The 13,010-nt window shown below is 48.0% G+C and overlaps 1 protein-coding gene across 6 annotated transcripts in view; it reads left to right on the top strand.

The window, feature by feature from the left end:
- Positions 1 to 10,879: 10,879 nt before the first annotated feature.
- Positions 10,880 to 13,010, top strand: part of NID2 (nidogen 2) — a 59,403-nt gene continuing 57,272 nt past the window's right edge. For 3 of the 6 annotated variants that reach the window (XM_064571050.1, XM_064571051.1, XM_045900854.3), the window contains exons 1-2: positions 10,884 to 11,362; positions 12,035 to 12,343. In XM_064571050.1, the coding sequence (XP_064427120.1) occupies positions 10,922 to 11,362; positions 12,035 to 12,343 (750 nt within the window). In that variant the 5' untranslated portion in view covers positions 10,884 to 10,921. Of the gene's footprint in view, positions 11,363 to 12,034; positions 12,344 to 13,010 lie in introns of all 6 variants that reach the window. The other 3 variants (XM_045900857.3, XM_045900853.3, XM_045900855.3) reach the window with 2 other exon arrangements.

Genomic DNA, 13,010 nt, shown 5'->3' with positions numbered 1-13,010 from the left:
AACTTTCTGAGTCAGAGTTCTGTCACACTAAAACAAGGAGATTAGATGACGGGGTGTCCTGGGCCCCTGCCAGTTCTAAAAGGCCATGAGTCTATGAAATAAGGGGAAAAAATGAGATCAAATCAGTGATGGAGCTCAAGGATACATGAGGCCTAGGATTCTTCCTGAATCATTAACTCCCCTGTGTAGGAGTATACTACTCATTCACTATGTAGAATACAAAGTCAAGCAGCGGCAGGTGGAGACAAGTGACACTACGAGAGAAAGACAATTTGGAAAGATCGGAGATGTTTCTAAAGTTCTAGAGCACACGGCATAGTGATGTTAGATACTCAGGTTTTCGAGTCAGCCTGCCCAGGTTCAAGTGTAGGTCTCAGTACTTGGTAGCTGTGTATCCTTAGCCACATTTCTTTCTTTGGGTCTCTCTTGAGCTCTTTACGTCTGTTTCTCGGACGTAAAAAGTGATAACAATAGTATTCTCCTCAGAGAATTGCTCTGAGGATTAAATAAAATAATGCCTGCTGGCGTGGATCTCGACACATTTGAAGTCAGTTACCAACACCACTTCTGCTACTGCAACTACATACAATTTGTGGTGAACGACTCGCTCCAGAACTCCACGGAGCAGCGGGTGGGGTGGCGGAGGGATGACTGTGGTGGGGTGACTCAGGCACCAGACTTGGCCTCCAAAGTCGGGTTTTAGTTCAAGATAACACAGAGACCAAGAATGTGCCCGCAAACAAATGCCACAGTATAAATTACATTAGGCGTGTACTGCCACTTCCTAGCTGGATGACTTTGGCCATGTCACCCAACCTCTCCAAGCCTCGGTCTCCCCATGAGGGTGCTAATGCTTATCCCTCAAGGATGTTGGAAGGAGCTAGGTGAGGCAATGCATGGGAGATCACGCGCTGTCAACCACAAACTCCTCTGCAAATGCAAGGATTGTTGGGAGCTACTGAGATTATGAATGAAAATTCAGGACAGAAGTCTTTCTCAGACAGATTGAAATAATTTGCAATTTTTTTGGATGGCTCAGGGTTATCTTCCTGAACATCTATTACTGACACAACATACTTGCCTTTTGAGTTTTACCATTTTAACCTACGTTCACATACGCAACGTCCTTCTGTCCCCACTGAAAGGCACATAAGCTGTTTGTCCCCATCCTGACCCTGTGGTTCATTCTCATCGGCATCTTTCTTCACAGCTGCCATGGTCTGGCCCCTGCTCCCACTTCTTTTCTCTCATACCACATAGTTATTATTGGAAGCAGATGTAAGAATCATATCAGACAGTCATCTAGAATGCTAGGTCAAGGGGAGCCTTTGAGTAAGGAAGAGGCGTATTCAGGCGTTTTAGAAAGCTTACCTAACAACAGTTGATTTGACAGACTGGGAGATGGGGACTGAGGTCAGAACAGAGTCGTGTTATTTACTGACAAGGAAAGGTGGGAAGAGCCTGTACTTGAATGATGGCAGGCAGGAGCAGGAGGAGGGAAAGACTAAAGAGAGTAGGAGGCAAGCTGGCAAGGCTATAGAACATTATTCACTCAATAAATACTTATTGAACATTTACCTTGTGTCAGGGATTGCGCCAGGGAATACATCAGTAAGTAAAATAGGCAGAATCTTGATCTCTGTGAAATTATGGTCCATTCCATTTGTCAGGTAACTGGAAGTCAGCGAAAAGGGAAAGGGGGAAATCCAGCAGAGGGGACTGAGGTTTCCAGCTTGCGTATCTGGGGAAATGCTGGTGCAATTGACAGCAATGGAAGGCAGGAGGAAGACTGGGTCAGTGTGAAAGGTGACACATTCAGCGCTCAGCACAATGAACTTGAAGAATTGATATCTAATTAAAATGCTTTCAGGGGGCCTGGGTGGCTCAGTCGTAAGCATCTGCCTTCGGCTCAGGTCATGATCCCAGGGTCCTGGGATCGAGTCCCACATCGGGCTCCCTGCTCAGTGGAAAGCCTGCTTCTCCCTCTCCCACTCCCCCTGCTTGTGTTCCCTCTCTCATGTTGTCTCTCTCTCTCTGTCAAATAAGTAAATAAAATCTTTTTTAGGGGCGCCTGGGTGGCTCAGTCGTTAAGCGTCTGCCTTCGGCTCAGGTCATGATTCCAGGTCCTGGGATCGAGCCCCGCATCGGGCTCCCTGCTCCGCGGGAAGCCTGCTTCTCCCTCTCCCACTCCCCCTGCTTGTGTTCCCTCTCTCGCTGTGTCTCTCTCTGTCAAATACATAAATAAAATCTTTAAAAAAAAAAATCTTTTTTAAAAAATGCTTTCCTAAAATGAAATGAGCTCTGGCTTCAACTCTTGGGTTTTGTGACTTGCACCAGGTGATGATCTATGTGGAGTGGTGTCGTTTCTCAGTGTCTGATCAAAGAGACATTCAGATTGGGACTCATTCCTGGTCCCAAATTTTAGGAGACTTTTTTTTTTTTTTGAAACCTAATATGAGGAAATTCATTAACATAGACAATAGCTATAAGTATAGTTTTATAAAAAGATACTAAAATATATGTCAAGTTGACTTTTCCCATAAAGACCTTCCAGGAAAGTTGAAAGCGTAAAAGTAAGTCTTAACTCAGTCAAGGTAGTTTTTGGAGGGAGCAAGACAAAATAATGCAAGTACATTTATTTCTAATGACATAAATTAATATAGGGATAGAATATAGAGAATATGTCCTGTAGGCTGTATTTCAAATATCAGATGTGTCTAGGAAACTGTTGCCAAGGGTGGATTTTGGTTAATTTCTGGCCACATTCTCTGCCTGCTCCCTAATACAGCAATATTCATTGCGGCTCATCAAAGAAAGCTCTGTAGGCCACAGATATATACCAACAGAGTTGACATGCTGCTGGGAAAATTTAGAAGCCTTACTTTTTTTATTCTTTCCCAGGCCAGAGATCATTCTACTTCCTCACAGAGGTGGGTCACAGAGATGGTAAGATCATAGTTTTCTCCAAAAAAAGGTATAGTGAATCTGCTCATACTTCTAAAGGATTTGTTTAAACCTTACTGCTTTGTACCACAGCCACAGAAGAGACCATTTTATCTTGAAAATAATACTAAGAGTAGGCTCAAACAATCAGTGACTTATAAATAGGTTTTCCTTAGGTCAAAGCAGCCAGCATAAGCTATTTATAAGGTATCTGTAGAACAGTGGTTTTCAACCTTGGCTATATTTTGAATCACCTTGAGAACATTAAAACATACTGATTACCCCCAAGTCTGACCCCCAGGAGCTCTGTTTTATTTTGTCTTTGAGAGAGAAAAAATTTCGCAGGTAATTCTCATGTGCAGCTATTGTTGAGAATTATAGCTGTAGAACACTGGACTTGAGAGTAAGACCATATCTCAAAGGGCCTTGCCGACATAAGGTGGCTGAAAAATAAGGTCCAAAAAGAGATACATATTTACTATGACCGTGTGCTAAAATAGTGCTTTTCACTTTGATGTACTTCACTTTGGCAGTAGAAATGCACCCTGGCCAATTCATGGAGTATCTTTATCAGGTTACATGGCCACGGTAGAAACAAAACAACAAAAAAAGAGGGCAGCCATGGGCCATGGCCCACTGTACATCCTTTAGAACTTGAGAGTTTGTTCTTACTCATGCTAACCTTGGTAGTAGTATTACATTATAAAGAAACATGAATGAGTAGTGTCTGATACGGGCGCGCTGCTGCTTGGGGAATCTATCAATATATTAATGGAATCAAGCACTGAGAAGATTTTGTAGCCTTCACATTTTTGTCTTTTCTTCATTTATTTGTTGTTTTTGTTATTTCTGATATTTATGCTTGGAAGATTGCTGGCTCATTTTGGTGCTCACGGTCGTTCTGTATGACTTATGCACCAGGTTCCTGTCACCGGGTGCATGGAACAGTACTTATATTTGATGTGACTGCCGGCGCCATCAGATCCTAGCTCAGCTCCTGCTAGTTGTTAGAGCCTGAGCAAGTCAGTTAAAGCCTCAGAATCTCATTTTCCTTATCTTGTAGGGTTGTTGTGAGGATTGCAAATAATATATTACAGTGTCTGTTGCATAATAAATGCTCCATCAATTATAGCTATTATTATCTCCAAATCTAGATTGCAAACTCATTAAGGGTATTGGGTCATATTCTCTCTATGAAGGTTAGGTATTTATAATTCCCTCAACATGCATGAGATGGTTTTCGATAAAGATAACACAATTCCAACTTTGTAAATGATAGGAAATATTAGAACGAATTACCTTTATCAGGCTTACAGAATTAAAGATACTATCTATGAACATGTTATTGAGCAAAGTAACTGGTCTACCAGGGACTCAGATCCACAGTCTTCCAAGGGTAAAAGCTTGGGTGCTAGAGTCAGACCAGCTGAGTTTGAATTCTGGTTTCAATTCTTGCTGGCTGAGTTTTTGATCAGTTTGCTTAATCCCTCTCCGCTCGTTTCTTCGTCTGCAAACTGGATATGTTGAATGGATTAATGAAATAATGTATATACAGTCCTTAACTAGAACCTGGTACAATATAGAGGTTCAGTTAAGGCTTGCTATTATTATCTTTGGCTTTATTAACATTGTTCTGACTCATGCACTAACTTCTAGAGGAAGGGACAATGGCCAGCAGGTCACATGCAATAGAAACGAGGTGACTCAATTTGGTAAGAAGCACAGGATGTCTAGGAAAGAAGCACAGATGAAGCCAAGGACAACAGCCTTTGGAAACACAATCACAGCCACTACCCAACGGGGACAGCACACACTGAGGTCACTCTTGGGCAGTCACTCAACTCATTAGAAGTTGACCAGCCCTATTTATTCAACATTGTGTCAGAGAGTGGTGGGAGTACTTAAAGGAAGTGAAAAGTAGACCCTTTGAGGAACGTATAGTCTGGGTGGGGAGAGAAGTCTTTGTGAAAATGGATGCTGATGTTAAGTGCTAACTTGTGAGGTTCAGCCTGTGCCCGCCAGGGAGTTACAAGAAGAGAGAGAACAATTTTGGCCTTTCCATGCCATTCTTTCTAGAGGAAAATAATGCTGTTAACCATAATACCTTCAAATATAATTAGGAGTGAAGGTATCCTGGCTATCAACATAAAAGCCACACCTTTCAATTCCTCTTATTCCACAACAATCCAGAATATAACTAGTATGTGAAAAATCAGGGAGTGGGTTATTCAGGAAAAAGTGTGGGCATTATGGAAGATTTCTTTTTATTTATTTATTTTGGGGGAAGATTTCTTTACAACACTTGTTCCCAATTCAAATCAACAACGGTTTACTAAATAGCCCAGAAGGTTGTACCAGGTACTCTCCTAGACCTGTGATGTTTAGGATGAGGAAGATACGGTCCTGTCTTTAGGGTTGGTTTGCATTCTAGTGGCCTATCAAGGCCTGGCTCTTTCTCTGTGCTCAGGCTTGTGGTAAAAAGGATCTGATATAGATGTACCGAGTCCATAAGAGTGCCTAAGAAGAAAAGAAGACTGAAGTGTGCCATTATATGGAAACTACCCCCGAGGCCCTTTTAGCCAGTTGAAGGGACAGATATAAATAGACCACTTCGGTATTTTTGGTGAGGACATGAGACGGGAGTGTGCCCAGATGTTACAACCCTCAGAGTCTGCCAGAACTCTGGGAGGCTGCCCATGTGAAGTGATGTCTGACCTGAGTCCTGGAGGCAATGAGAAATCATCAGAAGATAAGAAGGGTGTTCCAGGCAAGGAACAGAATAAACAGGGCACACTGGAGTCAAGCTATCAGTGTGGATGGGGAACTACCAATAGTTCAGTTTTGCTAAAGGTCTAGCTAGGAAAGGGCAGGAGGTGACAGAGGCCAAGCCTCAGGGCCTTTCCAGCTCAAGGTTCAGCCTGCAGGTGAGGGAGGATCCATCCAAGGGTCCTAGACAGGAACATGTGGGGGTCAGATTTGTGTGTTAGACAGAGGTAGAGAAAGGAGTTAGCCAAGTATCAGGATTAGGTACTGCAGCACGTAACGTGGCTTACACCAATGTGGGTTTGTTTTCTCACCTCACACATAGTCTGGAGGGAGGCAGTTACCGACTAAGACACTCATCTCCTACCTGTCTTTTTGCTTTGCTGGGCTTTTGTCCTCATAGTTGTCACTTTACGGTCAGAAGAGGGTTGTCCAAGCTCAAACCAACACATCCACATGTAAGGCATCAAGAATGGAGAAAGATGCAACTATCCCCAGAAATCACCAAGTTAAGAGCAAATCACCAGCCTTTCCGCACACTGCTAGCAGTTTGGCCAGGACTCCACTAGATGGTAACTCTAACCGCAAGGGAACCCGAGAGAGCACCCCTCATCTCCTTCCGTCTGTGGTGGATTCACACAAGGGAGGAGATTGGGAATATGGGTTGGGTAGCTAACCTATCGTTTCTGCCACAAAAGGCTAGTGGGTGAGAGCCTGATGAGGACCAGAAAACAGGGCAATGGTAATCAAGAAGGAGTGCCTATTGCTGTCACCAGCCAAAACTGACAACTCAGAAATTCTGAGTAGTGGATCTAATTCTAGAAGTAGGTTTCATATGTCATCCCACCTGGGGAGGGATATAAATGAAAAACTCAAGCGAAAGCCTGGGGCTTGGGATATATTTGGAGGTCGTTAGAATGTAAAGGGATCCCACCAAATCTATCCCAAGCACTACTCAGAACTTCTAAGCAGTGCGTGGTTTTTCTTAGGCCTAACGATTTCAATTAAGCCTAAGTCTGCGGAGATGTGCTAATTTGCACAGCCCTGTTTTTTTTCTACATGCTAATATACCCACCCTGGAACTTAAAGGATAGTAAAGTTATGCAAAGAATCACTATGCACAACAAGAACCAGACACTTTCTGCCAAGCCCACCTCCAGTACAAACACACACACATACCAGGCAGGGCTATACATAGAACTTGCTCTTGAGTCCCCACATCTATTTGCCACACTGTGGAGCAAATGTGTTTTCATTCTCTTGATTAAAATAACAGGAAGTATCATCATTCTTGAAGTCTCGGTATTTCTAACAGACATATAACCACACACACAAAAATATAACTGTGGAGACTCTTGACAAGGTCTATTGGCAATCCAAGAGGACTAAGATGTCTATAGAGGTCCTCTTAGAACTACCAACCCCAGGGGCGCCCGGGTGGCTCAGTTGTTAAGCGTCTGCCTTTGGCTCAGGTCATGATCCCAGAGTCCTGGGATTGAGCCCCGCATCGGGCTCCCTGCTCCGCGGGAAGCCTGCTTCTCCCTCTCCCACTCCCCCTGCTTCTCCCTCTCCCACTCCCCCTGCTTGTGTTCCCTCCCTCGCTGTGTCTCTCTCTGTCAAATAAATAAATAAAATCTTTAAAAAAAAAAAATTATAGAACTGCCAACCCCAAAGGGGCCTCTGTCTCTTCAGCCAGTCTGGCAAGTCACGGAAATTCTACTCTGGGACTGGATACAAGAGAAGTATTTCCTCAGTATTTACTTTGACCAGGGAAATGACTATGACAGATTTTTTCTTTTCCTGAAGACACAGAGTGACATTTTAAGGGAGAAACCACTGGGTGCCATGGTCTTTTAAAAATAATATTAGAATAAGAGCTCAAAGGAATGTCTGCTCAAGCACAACTGTCTATAGCCTCGTATTTTAAGAAGAATTCGGCCACTTTAAGCAGCTGGGGAGCCAGCACTGCTCATTTCAGCCCCTGCCCTATCGGATCTACTTCGTTGTGCTCCGCGTCCGATTCGGAACTGGTGACACCCTCTCAGGGCAACAGCTCTTTTTGTTTGTTGTGCTGCTAAATCTGTGCTACGTTGTGATATGGCTGCTTTGTCATATTCTTGCTTCGTTCCCCCCTCCCCCACCAGCTCAAGAGCTTCTTGAGGTCAGGGGTCACCCATTATACTCCATTATATCTTGCCGAGTTGTGTTTGTCATGATAAACTTGCAGGAAATAGTTGTTGGGTGGATGAATGAAAGAATGACCCAAACTGGAAAACAGTGGAAGGTGAGCTGCTCTGTAGCCTGGTTAAAGAGGAGTCTGAAACTCAGGTCAGATTAGCAGGAAAGGTGGTGTCGGGGAAAGAATGTTTCTTTTGTGTCAGCAGACATGGATCTTAGCCCCAGGCTGGTTTGCTTGCTTTCACTCATTCAACAAACATTTCTCTAAGTTTCTCCGGAGGAGCCAGGCAAGCATGGCGGCAGGCCCCAAGTAAGACAGAGTCCCTGCCCTCAAGGTGTGGCGGCAGGGGTGAGGGAGACATGGGCGGTCAGGGGTTAGGGGAGATACGGTGGGATTGGCAATATGCTAATGGCACACACAGGACACATGGAGATTCTCAATCAGACTGTGGTTTCCAGGAAACTTCTGGAAAGAGAATGATTTTTTATTCAAGTGTTGAAGGATGAATGAGTGTTGGCTAGAGGCGACTGATTGGGAAAAGCATTATAGGTAGAGGGACTAGCATGTGAAGCTGTTCCACGCCATAAAATAGAAGGTTGCATTTGAGAACTAAAGTCTCAGCTGAAATGGTAGCTGTGGCCCGAGCTAAAGTTGGAGAGGTAGGCTAGAACAGCCTCGCAAAGGACCTTGTGGCAATATGATTTAGTGCTTCAGAGCAGAGATTTAGAAATCAGACCGATTAGTTCAAATCTGAGTTCAAATCCCAGCTCTGGTACTTACAAGCCATGTAACTAACTGATTTCTTTTTTTTTTTAATTCCTCGAAGTCTTGGCTTCCTTAGCATAGTGTCTAGCTGTTATCACTTATCTATTGCTGCATAAGAAATTATCCCAAACCATAATAGCTTAAAACAACACACATTTATTAAGTTCTCACGGTTCCTGTGGGTCCAGAATCTGGTCTTCTGCTTCAGGGTCTCCCACAAGGCTGCAGTCGAAGTGTCAGCCAGAGATGAGGTGTTACCTCAAGACATGACTGGAGAAGGATCCATTTCCAAGCTCACTTACATGATTATTGGCAGAAGTCAGTGCCTGGAGGGCCGTTGGCCGGAGCCCGCCCTTAGTTCCTTGCCATGTGGACCTCCCCAGCATAACAGCTTGTGTCATCAGTCAGTGACAGAGGGTCTGCGACCAAGACAGATGTAGCCTAATCACTGAAGTGACTTCTTGTCACTATTGCCCCATTCTATAGGTTAAAAGTCACTAGGCCAGCCCACACTCCAGGGAAGGGGATTATTACAAGGGAAGGAACACCATAAAATGGGGATCTTTGGGAGTCATTTTAAGCCACTAGCCTATAGCTGGTAGCTTATATTAGTAGCTGATAGCTTATATTACCACCAAATAAATGTTAGCTTTTTTTTTATTACGTTCAGTTGAGAGACTGGGAAAACCTAGAGAAAGCTGGTGTAGGATTTTATATCAAAGAGTAACCTTAGGTGATCTTGGCTAGGTCAAATCACGTCATGTCTTTGAGCCTTCATTTCTTCCTCAGTACAGTGAAAATACCTATCTCCCATAGAAATGAGAACATATATGTGCAAACACAAATACACTTTTGTAACAAGCAAACAACTCTTCACAGTCAGAGGAAGCAAACTGCTTTGAGCCAGTTTTCCATTTTGTGCTGATACTGTGAGTCTCACAGTCTGGTATCTTCAGAGTTTTCAGGGCTTGGCGCTCTGGGCCCAGAAGGATTTGTGTAACTGGAATAAACACCCACAAAAAGAAATTTGTCTTTTGAACATCCCTTAAGGCATTTCCACAGGCTTACTTTTTTCCTTCTTTTTTTTTTTTTTAAGATTTTATTTATCTATTTGAGAGAGAGAGAGAATGAGACACAGAGAGCATGAGAGGGAAGAGGGCAGAGGGAGAAGCAGACCCCCTGCTGAGCAGAAAGCCCGATGTGGGACTCGATCCCGGGACTCCAGGATCATGACCTGAGCCGAAGGCAGTCGCTTAACCAACTGAGCCACCCAGGCGCCCTACTTTTTTCCTTCTTTTTAAATACCTTTGCTTCCAAGGACCCCATGGGGGCTAGAGAGGGAAAACAGACGATCTGGTAAATTTCAAGTTCTTGATAATAGAAGTGGTAATAAAATCTCGTCTGGCTGCTGATGCTTCACAGAGGGGTTGTTTGTGGTGGATGGGGTTCCCCCACATCTAGCAGCTGGTTTCCTGTCCCAGGGAGGGGCTCAGGTTACCATCGCCTTGCCCACCGCAAAGGCAGCCCCGATGCCCGCAAGGCAGCGGGTGAGAGACCCAAGGTGCCCCCACCCTGGCGCCTCACCCATTTCCGCTTGGTGCCCAAATGGGATGCTTCATTCCATGCCCCACATGCAGCCGATCACACACAGTAGTGTTTCATGGTCCTTCCAGGTCCCGGTTTCCCTGGGAAAGGTACACAGCGCTCTCTTGACCCAGACCCAGACCTGTGGCGGGTAGCCCAGTCTTCCCAGGCGGTAGTCTTTGGATGGAGGTCGGAACTTAGGAATTGGACGCCCCCCCGCCCCCCCCCCACCCCCCCCGCATCATTCCGGCTTCATACAAAAGCGCGCTTCTCGGCAGGGCGTCTCTGGGTGGAGCAAGGGAGCTGCGGCTGCGACAACGCCCCCAGAGCGAGGGGCGCCCGGGACCCCCCCACCACACCCTCGCCCTGCCAGCCTGGCGGGGCGCCTCGCGCCAGCCAGCACACGCCGCTGCGGGGGTCCCCCTTGGCGCTGAGGTCCTCTCCCGCCGCGCCGCTGCCCTCGACTTCGCGGGCCGTTTGGTCCCGGGGGAGGGGCTCGTCGGCCCCGCGGAGCAGTCCCCGCAGGAGGGCGGGAGCGGGCCCGGCCGCTCTGGGACTGCGGAGGCGGAGGCGGAGGCGGAGGCGGAGGCGGAGCAGCGCTGCGGCCAGCCCTGGCCCGAGGCTTCTAGCTCGCCCGCCCCGCCGCTCCCGCGACCGCTGCCTTAGAAGACTTCTAACAAGAACCAGATGTGGCCGCCGCTGTCGAACTTTCCCCGAGCGGGTGATTGGTCCCCGGCCGAGGGCCGCAGCCAGTCAGCGCGCTGGGAGGGCCCGGAGGCCCGGCCCGCCCGGGCGCCCGCGGGGATCCAGGCTGGAGGCTGGCGCGGCGCGGCTAGTGGGCTGGCGGGCCGGGCCGGGACGCGCTCTGCCGCCGGGCCGCCCAGGAGCCGAGCCAGCATGCGGGGGGACCGGGCAGCCCGGCGACTGGCGCTGCAATCGCTGCGGCCGCCGCCACTGCTGCTGCTGCTGCTGCTGTCCCGGGCCGGGGCGCTGCACCCAGACGAGCTCTTCCCCTACGGGCAGTCGCGGGAGGACCAGCTCCTGCAGGAGGGCGACGACGAAAGCTCAGCCCCGGTGAAGCTGGCGAGTCCCCTGCGCTTCTACGAAGCCCAGTTCAGCTACCTCTACGTAAGTTCAGCCCCCGCTTGGTGTGGGAACCGGCAGAGTTCTCGCAGCTTCTTCCCACGGGCCGATGTAGTGTGGATCTCACCGAACCCCTGCCTTCCAGGGGGAGGAAGTAGTCCGCACTCCGGGCTGTCCCCGAGCGCCCCTGGGTGGGACGTGGCCCTGCAGCGATGCTGCTGTCGGAGTTGCTTTTCTTTACCTCGAGGGGAAGGGCGAGAATTCAGACCCACACATTCGCAGCTACAAAAGCGTCCCCGGCAGAAAAGGAGGTGGGGATGCTGGGGCGGCCGGTGGGGTTTGCAGTAAGGACGGCGAGAAGGCTGTGCACGTCTGCAGAGCTAGTGCGTTCCCTCCTCGGACCCGGAGGTTTCTCCAGCGTTGTGCGGCAAGTGAGAAGACACGTGAACCAGGAGTTTTAGGGCTCCTGGACCTATCGCCCCGCGCTGTGGGGTGGGGGTGGGGGGGCGAGCGGCACGCGGGCTGAAGTCGCGCTGGTCGCCCTGAATCAGGAGTCGGGTTCCCAGCGGGTAGGGAAGGGACAGCTTCAAGCCTCGGGCGGTCCCCTTCCCTCCGTGCGTAGCCGGGTGGGCGCGCGCACATTTGGACTTGTGGCGGCCGCCCGAGGGCCTCCTGCCGCGTACGCGACCGTCACCTTTTGTCCCTCTCCTCCCACAGGTGGGCACCAACGGTATCATCTCCACTCAGGACTTCCCTAGGGAGACCCAGTACGTGGACGATGATTTCCCCACAGACTTTCCGGCCATTGCCCCCTTCCTGGCGGACATCGACACGAGCCGGGGCAGGGGCCAGGTCCTGTACCGTGAGGACACGTCCCTGGCTGTGCTGGGCCTGGCCGCCCGCTACGTGCGCGCAGGCTTCCCGCGCACCGCGGCGTACTTCACCCCCACCCACGCCTTCGTGGCCACCTGGGAGCAGGTGGGCGCCTACGAGGAGGCCAGCAGCCGGGTGCCGCCCTCAGGAGAGGTAACTGACCAGGGGTGCTTGGCCGCTGAGCCAATGGAGGGATGGGTTTGAATTCTGGGCTGGAGCCCAGGGACTGGCTTGGAGTTTCTTCTGAGTCGGCTCTTGTGCGAACCTGATGTATCCTTTGGTGGCACCAGGGCTGAAGTGGCTTAGAAGTGAAGAAGGCTGTTTTCTCCAGCCCGTCTTCTAAGGATCTGAGAGATGGCCACTTCTAGCAAGGATCGGGAATGAGGGCCCCAGTGCAGATGCGGAAAGCCCTCAGAACACAAGGCAGTTCACTGTTTGGTTGTTTATTTTTAGAATCACCTCTAAGTATATAAGAATTATTTCTAATTATATGTTCATTGAAGGGAAAACATCAGCAAATACAGGCAATTTAAAAAAGAACAACCACTCATTTTCCTGCCACTCAAAGATAATCACTGTTAAACGTTTTCATTTATATCTTCCAAAAGTTTTTTTCCTATTAATATCTGTATTTATGTTACTGTCTATTAACACTAATGGGTTTGCACTGCACATACTGTTTTGTAAACTATTTTTTTCACTCAGTAGTATATTGTGAATATGTTTCATTGTCACTCAGTATGGTTCTACAACATCATTTATAATATCTGCATAATATTCTACCCAGTGAATTTACCACTGTGTCCAGTGGTCATTAAAG

The sequence above is a fragment of the Mirounga angustirostris genome, unplaced genomic scaffold (genome assembly GCF_029215605.1).
Source record: "Mirounga angustirostris isolate CCGP_5_RB_7025 unplaced genomic scaffold, mMirAng1.0.hap1 SCAF_9, whole genome shotgun sequence".
NCBI lineage: Eukaryota > Metazoa > Chordata > Mammalia > Carnivora > Phocidae > Mirounga > Mirounga angustirostris.
This window is presented reverse-complemented; position numbering and strand designations above follow the sequence as displayed.